Below are 12,305 nucleotides of genomic sequence, written 5' to 3'. Positions count from 1 at the left end.
GCTCAGTTTATGCCCTCTGCTCTGTATTAGACCAGGGTCCAAAAGCAACGCTACAATACTTGAGCTAAGAATTTATACAAGGGCTCTACTGAGGCCACCAAAAATACACCACTGTTGTGTAAGACAGCCAGTGGCTCCCACACTACCCTGCTGGTCGGTCTTTGCACCACAAGATGGGGCCAAAGTGCGAGATTTAAATTATGGAACATCTTGTTCCTGATGTCAGCGCCTCATTGCAGTATCATAGAATAGAATAGAATAGAATAAATTAGATTTGAAATGAAATAGAATGCATTTATTGTCATTGCACATCTGTACAATGAAATTCAGCGTGTCTCCCTCAGCGTTACACACAATATACATAAAACACGCAACAGAATCAGAATGCATCACATATTTAGTCTACAATAAAACAAAAACAGGAATGGATACAAACAATAAATGCTCACATACATACAGTGTATGTGAGCACTTATAAAAGTTGTGTAGTTGTATGAACAGTATATTGGACTGAGAGAAAGATATTGCACAGTATTCTTGCACTAACCCAAAGAAGAGTGACATGAATGACGTGAGTTCAGTTCTTTGATGGCATCAATATCATCATCATCATCATCATCATCATCATCATCATCCTCCTCCTCCTCCCTGTATTGACATCTTGAGTGAACATGTCACCAGGCAGGGCAGCTGCATGGCAGCTGCCCTGCCTGGTGACATGTTCTGGGATTGACATTTTCTGGGATTGTTGAAATTATGTCTGACTGAACCTTAAATCTACCTTTTTCCCACTTGTAAATAACAAATAACTATACTGATGTATCTATGGTATACTTGTGAATAGTTCAACTCCCTGAACTGGTGGAGGGGGCGTGTGCGTGTGTGTGTGTGTGTGTGTGTGTGCAGACTCACGCCAGGGGCAGGTGGGTGTGTGGAGGCGGTCACGTGACGCTGCCTCGCGCTGCTGTCACCCTGGTATAAATCACCTCAGTGGAGCTGCTCAGACCTTCTCTCCACGCCGAGCTGTCGCGTCCTGTCCGGGGACAAAGTAGCTTCGACTCCTTCCTCCTCTTCTGCAGTCATGGCTGGTACGTAGCATTGTAACATTGTAACGTTTCGAACCGTCCACTCTGCGCTGTCCCGTCTTCAGAGAGGAACTGCTCACGCGCTGAAACGTGTTGCCTTTGAAGTTTTTGGAAAGTCTCGCAAACTTTTATAGCGTTTAATTATCAATAGGAGGTCAATATTGTGACAAAGGTGGTTGCAGCCGGTTGCTCTGACTCAACGTGTGTGTGTTGGGTAACTGTGTTTGCACAGCAGCAGCCTCCTCTGGTGAACAGTGACTCAGACTCTGTACATTTTGTCTCCATCTGTGTTTTTCCTCTCTATGAAAAATCACACTGGAACTTGTCGTCTGACCTCCACTTCGTCGTTTTGTCAGACTTTTGTCACATGAGCCATGTCTACCTGTTTACACTGTATTGACCTTATAGTTAGAGAACCTACTGAATGTCATGATTCTCCATTACTCAACTCCCTCTTGTGGTTTAATCTTGTCCACACAAGTCAAAATGGAAGGGGGACATTTGCAGCCTGTACTGTCAACTCACTGAGCCTGTGGCTGTGGTTGAAGTGATCGTCCTCTGTCTTTAAAGCCACACTGTGTCACTTTTTTTACTTTAAAATGGCCGCTTCAAGTTTAGTTTGATGGTTCACAATCTTGGAATAGTTAGAATGGTGCTGCTTTGATTCACACTCCTCACCCTTAATCTCTGCTCCTGTGTGAAGGGGGTGTGATCTCCCGCAAGAAGAGTGTGGGCTCATTTATACTTAGCGTTAGATGCGTATACAGAAAAAAGATGGAGGTGTCTGTCCGTACTCTGCGTTCAGTTTGTCCGCATTTGCGCACGTCTTGTGTAAGGTTACGGATACAGAGGAAACGGAGTAGTACTACAAGAAATAGTGGGGGGGCAGTGTAGCCAATAGTTCAACAATCAGAGGACACGAGGAAGAAATTTCCACAATGGCTATACTTTTTGAGGAGAGACTTTGCGAGTTGAAACTTCACCTTCTCTTTTGCCTCTTTCTTAAAAGAAACATTACAACCTCTTGACTCTGAGCTGCCCTCTTGTGGATGTCTTGCTTAACAACCACGCTAACGTAAAGGGCACGTGGAGGTTCATGTATGTGGGCAGTGGCGGTTACTTCCTTTGAAACAGACGTATTTCTTTTCGTACATGAAGCATAAATGAGCCATTTAACTGACATGAAAACCACTTAATCGCTCGGACAGAACCCAACCGAACTAAGCACCAGGTGTGGCTGCAGATGGCGCTGTTGCTCAGTAACAGTCGCACAGTGTCGCTTGGAAGTTATTCTTGTGTTTCATGCAGGAATACTACACCACAGGTTGTACCAATGGAAGAAGGGGGCGTGAGGGAGAGTAGGTGAGGCAGCAGTGAGAGAGAACAAGTTCTCCTTGGCTCAAATTTACAGAAACATCTAGCCCTTGAACATTTTGTACTTTATACTTGTGGTGTAGTTTATTTGTCCATTGAATCCCAAGGTATTAATGTACAATTCATGTGGCATTCATGTTGCCCCCAGCAGCCACACTGATGTCATCATTGAGTTTAAATGTCCTCTCACAGGCGAGTCGTTGTTCAGAGACGGGACCTGGCAGGTAGCCGACAGATTTCCCCTCCTGCCGAGTACAGAGCAGGCACCACACTGCAAATAAAATTCACTTTAATGAGACATTAAGTCTGGTTCACAGTACTTAACTATTTCTTTTCTTGAAGCAAGTGAGAAATCCTCTCGTGAGGCCAAACCTTATCGCTTGTAGAAATAAAAGTTTTTTTTAAAGTCTAGCAGTTAAAGTGACTGTTGTCTTTAAGCACGTGAATTGATTGGAACATTAAGTTGCCGATTGTTTCAACTGCACAAGATCCACGCAGAGCTATTTACATTGTTGACTAAAGAGGGGGAAAAGTGATTGCTGCTTTGGGCTGATTTGATTGTTTATGCATCTTGATCCTGCAGATAACTTTTCAAGTCATTTCTGTCCCTATATGCCTGATCTGACCTGGAGCTCACGACATACGCATTGTACATTTGCACTAAAACCTGTTTTCTGGAATATCTTTTCAGATTTGGATGATTTTTTTAAATTTTTTTTTTTAAGGAAAGTTGCCTTATATTTAATAAGGACACAAAGATGACAGACAAAAAAAGTAAATGATGTCACCTCAATTCAAACTGAAGTCAATAATCTGAATTTAAGACCTTTATTCAGTAATAAATGTTAAAATATTACGCAGTAGATCATAAATGTGTTTTGGGAGGTCTTAGTTATGTTAACGTAAATGAGTTGGTGTTTTTTTTGGCCTTTGTGAGATAACGTGGGATCTTTTATGTTCTGTTATTCTCTACTCGAATGCTTCCCCTTATCTTCAGTTATGGGAAGTGGAGGTAATTCAATATACTTGACATTAGGATCTTGCAGAAACTCTGTATACTAATACGCAGAAGTGTGCTAGATTAGATTCACTCCTGCTAAACTTCTCTCCTGCTACTTTTCCTTTGCAGACCAGGCTTTTGTGACGTTGGCTACCAATGACAGCTACTCTCGGGGAGCCATGGTTCTGGGCATGTCCCTGCGCAACCACAACACATCCAAGAAGCTGGTGGTGCTCATTGGTCAACAAGTGTCCGAGCCGTGCCAGTAAGTAACCTAACCTCCCACCAGAGGCATCATTGAACATTTCTGAACCACACATGCGGCACCCCCCTCATGTTTTCCAGCTGCGCTCGGTCATTCAAAGTGTTGTGAATCATCAGGTCGGTGCTGAAGAGGATCTACGACGAGGTGAGGGTGGTGGACGTGCTGGAAAGCGGCGACACGGCTCACCTGGCCATGATGAAGAGGCCTGACCTGGGCGTCACCTTCACCAAACTCCACTGCTGGACCCTCACACATTACTCCAAATGTGTTTTCATGGATGCAGACACACTGGTGAGATGAAGTTAGGATTTGTCCTCAACAGTCAAACACTCTAAGATGCTGTATATTATTGTTCTACTCGAACCAGATATGTGGGTGAAGAAGATTGTGTTTATTTGTTTCTGCGTCCCCAGGTGCTTTCAAATATAGATGAACTGTTTGACAGAGAAGAACTGTCGGCTGCTCCTGACCCCGGATGGCCCGACTGCTTTAACTCCGGTGTGTTCGTCTTTTGTCCTTCGATGGAGACTTACGGCAAACTGCTTCAGTACTGTACAGAACACGGAAGCTTTGACGGTAAGCCAGCAAGGACCAACTTCTCACACTTTTGTTTCAGTCAATCTAAAGACGATTCATTGAACGAGTTACTTGTCAAGCTAAATGTTCAAAGTTATTTTCCCAGCTGTTCAGGCAGCGGTGACAGCCAGACGCATTATGTTCTCAGGTTGTCCATCTGTCGCAATGTACATTTTGACCTTTTTCTCCAGTATCCTGCCTGGTCAGCAGAGGAATACAACCACCAGCTGCTCACTTTAGTGTCAGGGCTGGCACTTTTTCCAACAAACAAGTTTGAACGATTTGACATGAAAAGCCTGTTGGTTCACATGTGCTCGCACGCAGTCAGACGAGGCTGGACACTGAAATCTCAGAAAGCAAATAAACCGACATCCATAAATATTCCTAAACTTCTCCTTTTAGTCCACAAACGTATTAGTTGTTCTTACGTGCTGGTATTAGATAAGATTAGTGTCCTTTTACAAGTTTCCCTCAAAAGACATGTTTCACGTCATCACCGAATGTATTACAAGAAAGAATTTAATATGTCAAGGGTTTGTGGTTTACCGCTCAGCTGAGGTTGGATGTCACTGGTCTTTTTTCAGTCGTACTCAAACATTTTTGCTTTGAACTGTTTGGACTAACACTTGGCTCTCGGTAACGTGATGTTAAACTGAGCGTGTTTATCTTTCGCTGTAAGTAAAGTCTTTGTTGAGCCCGGTGCGCTGACACAAGGTCCTCCTGTCACACACCGTCTGGCCGAGTTATTCTCAGGGGCTCACTAGGGTGGGGTGGGGGTTAAATTTGAGAGGGCCTGTTTTTCCCGGAGCGCTGGTTGACATTCAGCAGCTCCTCCCGGCGAGGCACGCTGCAACTGTAACTGAATCGTGGTCGTTGTTCTGCCTCCATGTCGGGTCTGGTCCCTGCTGAGCGGCTCCTGTTCAGACCAGTGGCTGAAAAGATCATTGGTCCACATTTCTTCAGGGCACGTGGTTCTTCTTCTCTGCAGGTGGACTGACTGTTGCTTTTGAGGAAAATCATTACATAAAAACTTGAGTCAGCCATTGGTATTTGGAAAAAAATAGAATGGCTCTATTGTAGAGTGCCGACCTCCGCCAAGGCCCAACAGCCCCCTTATGGAATCACATTAAAATTCACTAGATCCATATTTTTATTTGGATCTGCACCAAATTGCTCACACTCATAAATATCAGTTCCCTGAACAAGATCCACGATTTATCTGCTTGTTAAGTGCGATGTCATGTGATGTTTCTTTTTCTAAAGTCTAAGCTAAGTCTAGCTAGCAAATGTTAGCGTAAACAGGCAAAGAAATGTTTTGTGTCGTATTCAATCAATTTCCCCGGCATCCAAACTTGCAGCGAGGGACACAGCAACATCTTGAAAACACCACAACTCGGACAGATATCACACATCACGACTTAACAACTGAATTCTCTGATGTAATCAAGGAAAATGTCACAAATGCCAAATCGAAATGTTAAAGAAAGTGGGGGAAAAAAATCCTGGATCCGCTCTCTGATCTGGATCTACACCAAAATTGAATGGGTTCTTCTCAAACCCATATCACATCCACGACGTTTCATGGTAATCTGTCCAGTAGTTTTTGTATAATCATGCTAACAACCAAACATACGAACAGACCGAGTTTAAAACATAACCTTCCTGGCAGAGGTCAACATCCTTGCCCTGCCATGACATACATTCATAACCTTTTGAACCAGCTCAAGTATACAGTTGCATAAGGCTCAGAATGACCTACATGTATCTTGCTCATTATGTATCTTTGATCATCTGAAAACCAGCCTTGAATCTGCTTGAAAATCTGGCATGCGAGTTTCCTCGGGTTGTTTCGACCTCATAAATCTCACAAAAGGAAGCAGCTGCAGAACAAACAAAAATAAACTTCTAGTAAAAGCTTGAAAAAAAACGGGGCTTGTCCTTTTTAAAAAAAAACAAATGACAAGCTGCGTTCCCCTTGCGATGCTGTGAAAGAGATTCCATCGGGGAGAATTTGAAAAACCAATTAGTTTGCTGACAAGCAGCCAAACGCTTTCAAGCTCCGACTCATTCTGTCTGCACCGAGCGTTTGTTGGCAGGAGCTTCTCCGTCACAGTCGCATCAACAGACAAGACGCTATTGTCTTAACTCTTGCAGGAAACACTTTGTTTATCACAACTCATGTCTTTTTATTGTCCATTTCTTTTTATATTGAATATTCCAGTGTGACACCGGCGTCTGTAAGCCTGATGGTGTTCTAATGAGTAGAGCTGTCTTATTTATAGCCAGGGACGGGTTTTTTTCCTACGCGCTGGAGCATGAGTTGAGTTGCTTTGACCTTTAGCATTTCAGTCCCGCTCTGCTATAAGGAAAACATGATGTACACAGGCACCTCGCTCTCTCTGCTTGCAGGTCATGGAGGAAACTGAACAATATTGAAAAGATTAATATTTTCTGCATCTGTGCTTCCTCTGTTGTCCGTTGCCAAAACATGCTGGCAGAGTTAGGAGCACATTCTTGCCGAGCTCTGCTCATCCCCTCAAAATGAAAGATACTCGGTTCCATATGAAGTCTAGAATTCCCCCGGCGGAGGTCGCGGGTTTCGGCCACGTGTGTTATTTTAAACTGCAGCAGTCTGTGGGTTTCCAGGCACAGTGCAGTCCTGTGCTTGTCGGGATCTATATGTGAAAGGTCTATTAATGGCTGAAATCTCAGCTTGTGCTTGTGACAGTCCGAAGACTTACTGTATGGTTTAGTGTGTGTGTGAAGCGATTTCAGTAGGAATGAGGTTGTGGTTATTTAGCTTGCGTCAGGTTTTCAGACTTCAGGTCCTGGTTGGTCAGCTGCGGATTTGATGATGTAACACATGCTCGCTGGAGGAGAAAAAAGGTTCAGCTCTGTTTACTGGAAGTTTCACTGACCAAACGTCTCCCTGCACCCCAAACTGTTCTGTGTTTACGTAATCCAGCCCCATGACGATGCCCGGCCCACCTCTACACCAGTCAGACTGAACTGAGCGGTGCATCCCTCCAGTCAGGTCTCAAATACTGGAAACAACTCAAGTGCAAACTTTTTAAAACAAGCCAGAGGGCTTAACGATAATTCACATCAGCAGCACAAAGAGACGACATGTCTTAAATATTTGTGTCTAGTTGTGTTATTTAAACTTGACTAGTCACCAATGGAGCTGTGTATCATGTGGAATGTGTCTGTACTGATACTGACATACACAAGGAGAAGAACTCAAACTGAAGCAGTGACAGTAAATCAGAGAGAACAGTTTCGAGCAGGAGCTGTTTGAGTGAGGAGAGGGTTTCGAGGGAAAGAACTGGATGTGAAATGATTCTAAATCAAAGACAACACTCTTGTACAAAAGAAACTCATGTTTGGGCTGCTCTCTTCTCCTGATGAACCAATGTGAGCAGAATGATTCATTAAGCTGTCAGACGTGTGCACATCATTCGACTGCACTCAGCTTTTCCTGTTTCACCAAAACCAACAAGTCAAACACTGAAAACCAAAGCATTTTATCAGTTTGCACCGCCACCACATCACTGCATCTCCACACTAATGATACAAATCATCTACAGATGAAAGCTCAACTAATCTCAAACTTCAGGTTTGTACAGATTACTGAAGAGTACCAAGTTATAAAGAGCATTTGTCGATATTTAGCTGCCAAGGAGGTCATGTGTTCGAGGTCATTTTTATTTGCTTATTTGTTTGTAAGCAAGATAACGCAAAAAGTACTGGACAGATTATCGCGAGACAAGGTAAAGAGATGCATTATGGGTCAGGGAAGAACCCATAAAATGTTGGGGCAGATCCAGGAATCATTTTCTCACTTTCATGGATCTTGATGAAAAAGTGTCTTTATATATTTTTTCCACTCTCTGTGTTGCAGGCGGAGACCAGGGTGTTTTGAACGGCTTCTTCAACACCTGGGCAACAGCTGACATATCGAAACACCTCCCCTTCATCTACAACCTCAGCAGCATAGCCATCTACACGTACCTTCCAGCCTTCAAACAGTAAGTGTCCGTCTGCCAAGGTCGTGCTTCTGACTGACGTTCACACAGACGTAGGAGTGATTTCTAAAGTTTTATTTTGGTGCGCTTCTACTTGCACAACACAGTTGTATTATACTCCGGCAGACAGACACCGAGCCAAGGCGTAAGCCAACACTCGATCACATGAACGTGTAGATGCATCGTGACGTGACATCAGGTTACGAGCGAGATGAGCAGTGAGATTCCAGCAGCTCTGCCCCAGAGTCGCCCAGCAGGCCGTCGTCTCTGGGTTGGATTTCCACCCTGAGCTCCCAACAGCTGATACCAAACCCTAAAATAGAGCGGTTTATTTAAAGACCTTTTTATGTTCGCCTCTCAGACCCGTTATTGTGCATTGCGTCTTAAGCTCCCCCCCCCCTCCTCCTCCTGCCTCTCTGCGTCTGAACTGCTCTCCCCCTCGAAACAATCCTCATCAACAGGCTCTTAAATTTGGCATTTCCTGGCAACCGAGTCAGAACGACATGATAATAAACATGTATTTAGTTGTTGGTGCTCAGAGGACAAGTTTATTTACGTACGCAAGCAGTAAAAAGATGCTCGTATCTGTTGTTGTCTATTACCTCCGCAATAACAACAAAGTTTTCCGGCGCTTGAAGATATAATATGTAACAATTCTTCTTTTAAATGTCTTAAAACAACGAGACATATACTATAGAATGATAGACACACAGATAGGAGCAGAACTTCACTGACAGAGCCAGTAACAACAGCAAAATATTACTTTTACGGTCCAAACATTTATGAAACAACCAAACAGCATTTGTTTAGAAACGATTCTGTGATTCTTCCACTGTATTTTATTATTGTTCTGATAAAGTGACCCCTGGTGGCTGAAGATGCATATTATACATAATGTATTGCAATCCAGTGCAAAATACAGGCCTCAGACAATCTCATAATTCCGAACCTTGATTAAAGACCTGTTATTATTAAAATGATTCAGGATCTGCATTTTAATCCTCATTTACTGTGCTACTCTCTCCAGATATGGTGGCAATGCCAAGGTGGTCCACTTTTTGGGGAAGACCAAACCGTGGAGTTACACATTTGACCCCAAAGCCAAAAAGATCACGGGGAGTGTGCACGAGGCCACCGAGCATCCCACCTTCCTCATGGACTGGTGGACCCTGTACTCCAGCGCCGTGGTGCCGATGCTGCAAGAGCAGTATGGAGAGAAGCCTTTTCACTCCGGATGTGTGGAGGTGAATAAACGCAGGTTTTACTGCTTCTGTGACACTTCAGTTACACTAGAAACATTATGATCAATCACTTTATCTGATATCTCATCTTTTTTTGCTAGATTTTCTATTTAATCTCCTGTGAGAAGTGTGTAACAGACTGTAGATCAGTTAAAGACTTTTAAAACCGGCGTTTATCTCCAAACATTTCAAATATGAAGAATTCGAAGCAGTTTGGTTTGTTACAGCAGCTCCTCTGGTTCAGGAAGCCGGGGATCATGGGTAATATCCACCGTTCAGTTGGTTCAGTTTAGTGAGTGGGTCAAGAGATCAGTGGGCTTTGATTCTTCTCTACACGAAAACCACTTCATCACTCAGACATGGAGCCCAGCAGGGTGAGTCACCGTGTGTGGCTGCAGAGGGCGCTGTTGCTCAGTAAAAGTTGCTTTAAGAAAGATATTGACAAATTCTTAGCAAAGTGTGGAAACTCTGAACCAATCAAATTGCTTCTTTGGGATTTCCTGTGTAACGTTACTTTTTACACAATACAACTTTATTGAACATCAACATTGACCAACATTTCTAGCTTGTTAAGCTCTATAAGAAATGATAGGATTGCCCTAAAAGATTTGTTTATAAAGTTGCTGTTCAGTTTTCATATAATCACTTGTGTTTCTTCCACCTTTTATTTATTTCATTTTTTTAGCGTTTTGCTCTGACTCTGGATGATTTACGTATTCTCTGTCCTAAACATCTCAAAAAGTTCCAGTATTGTGACATGCTCACTTTTGAGAGCGATCAGGTACGGAGATAGTGATGTGTGCTTTTTATAGCTTAGCGATAAATAACGGTTTGTTGGCACCTGGTTAACGCTGCTGCTACTGTTCCTCTAAAAGCTGAAGCTTCTGCGTTTGTTCGCCTGCAGCCATTAATGTAGAAAAGCTACGAATGGCAAATTGAGCACTTAAAAAAAAGAAGCAATGAACGCACAGTTGGTGTTCTCTGCAGTTTGTCTTTCTTTCCTTTTCGTGTATGACTTTTTTTATATTTCTGCACAGGGTGAAAACTTCTCCTCACTCGCACAAGAGCTACAGCCCGAGCTGTCATCGGAGGAGCGCAAGGAGAAGTGGGAGCAAGGTCAGGCAGACTACATGGGAATGGACTCGTTTGACAATATCAAGAGGAAGCTGGACAGTTTTCTGAAATGAAGAGCGTGGAGATCAACGCAGCTCTTGCAGTTTAACACACTCACCACGTCTTTGCAAAAAAATACTGTAAAACACGTCTTGTTTTTTCCTTCCTGCCCGTTTCCCGACGAAAATTAGTCTCAATCTCTTCACCAGCAAAACCTTCAACGCCATTTAAATATTACGAAGGGCTTCAATTATCTATGCAAGACTCATTACTGAGTTGACCCTGTCGCAGGGATCTGTTGTGCTGCAATGGAGGGAAAATTAAAAAAAACAATACTAACAAAAACTCACTTTTTCTAGGTCTTTTGATTAAAACGTTGCGTTTTTCTTTTTATCTGAGTGTCCTTTGTTACTAAAGGGAGATGACGACAATAAAGAGTTGAACTGGAACTCATGTATCTGTGTTACTGACTTACATGTACATTCTAATTTCTTTCTTCTTTTTTTTTACGATAGCCATCTAACATCCTCCCAGTTTAAATCGTAAACATGTTTACAGCGCTTCTAAAGGCCATAGTGTGGTCCTGTAGTCGCCATAGATACGCAGCAGATCCTCAGTGCCTTGGTGTCTCGCGCTCTCTGCTGCCATCATCCGGTCTGTTCTTGACTTTTTAACTTTCTTTGAGTGTTCCCTTGTCCATCCTGGACAGTTGACTGTACCACGGACACTTTACACCTGGAAACATTAAAAACATGAGAAGTTCTGGACTTGTTCAGGTGTTTTTTTTTCCTCCTACATCTGTAAGTACACTGGAGTGTGTTCATTGATGCTTGTGTGTAGAATTAGGTTGAAATGATATAGAAGCACATATTTGACACATTTTCTGTGCATACTCACAAATCTGTCTTTTAAAACATTACCAGCATTTATAAGTTGTTTAAAAATGAGGGCAGCTCGTTCTGTCAGATGGTGAATGAGTGCACACATGCGTATATCTTACCCAATCCCTATCTATGGGTGTGAGTGTGAAAGACACAATGGCTATTTCACAAAAATGCGTTTCTTCCAAAATTGTGTCAGCTTTTCTCCATTTCCCTCTTCAGCCCCATATCTTAAAACTAAATGAGTATGTGGAGCTTGGAGTCGGCTGATTTCCAAATGGGTGGTTACGAGTGGTTCCTCATTTACAGGGTGACAAAACAACTTGGTTAAACATGCAGGTGCTTGTATAAGTAATACGTTGTGTTACATTCCAAACTATGTAATATAATAATAAACTTTACAGAGTTTACAAAGCAAGAGTGCTTTGACAAAGCAAGAAAAGTAAATGTAAGAGAAATAACTATTAGCAGGATGTAATGTGACAAAGAGGCCAGACAACCACGTTTAGGTAGAGTTAAATTAAATGAATAAATAAAGAGCAGCTGTGTCACATGAAAACTTGAACACAGAAGTAATATGTAAAAATAAATATACATATATGTGCATGTGTGTATTATGTTTTTATAAGCATCTTAATACATTATATACAATACATAATAATTATAGTTAAACGTTGAAACTGGACCCTGGTACCAGAGTTCTGGGGGTGTGGCTTGCTGTGCCACGCCCCCTCGGTTCTGACTC

At 42.7% G+C, this 12,305-nt stretch overlaps 1 protein-coding gene across 2 annotated transcripts; it reads left to right on the top strand.

Moving 5' to 3' along the window:
* The first annotated feature begins 928 nt into the window (after positions 1–928).
* Positions 929–11,442, top strand: gyg1b (glycogenin 1b). Of its 2 annotated transcripts, XM_035142835.2 has the most exons (8): positions 929–1,088; positions 3,589–3,724; positions 3,841–4,015; positions 4,138–4,300; positions 8,202–8,328; positions 9,353–9,569; positions 10,252–10,347; positions 10,604–11,442. In XM_035142835.2, exons 1-8 carry the CDS (start codon positions 1,082–1,084, stop codon positions 10,751–10,753), a joined length of 1,071 nt encoding a protein of 356 aa, XP_034998726.1. In that variant the 5' UTR covers positions 929–1,081; the 3' UTR covers positions 10,754–11,442. The 2 variants fall into 2 exon arrangements, with proteins under 2 accessions (XP_034998726.1, XP_034998727.1); XM_035142836.2 differs by lacking the exon at positions 10,252–10,347.
* Positions 11,443–12,305: the final 863 nt, after the last annotated feature.

The sequence above is a fragment of the Hippoglossus stenolepis genome, chromosome 19, assembly GCF_022539355.2.
Source record: "Hippoglossus stenolepis isolate QCI-W04-F060 chromosome 19, HSTE1.2, whole genome shotgun sequence".
Classification (NCBI taxonomy): Eukaryota; Metazoa; Chordata; class Actinopteri; order Pleuronectiformes; family Pleuronectidae; genus Hippoglossus; species Hippoglossus stenolepis.
The sequence above is the reverse complement of the archived record's forward strand: the minus strand, read 5'-3'. Positions and strand labels throughout refer to the sequence as shown.

Coding starts and splice junctions, on each gene's coding strand:
- gyg1b (XM_035142835.2), top strand. Junction 3,725..3,840: donor CAAGTGTCCGAGCCGTGCCA/GTAAGTAACCTA, acceptor GTGAATCATCAG/GTCGGTGCTGAAGAGGATCT. Junction 4,301..8,201: donor AGAACACGGAAGCTTTGACG/GTAAGCCAGCAA, acceptor TCTGTGTTGCAG/GCGGAGACCAGGGTGTTTTG.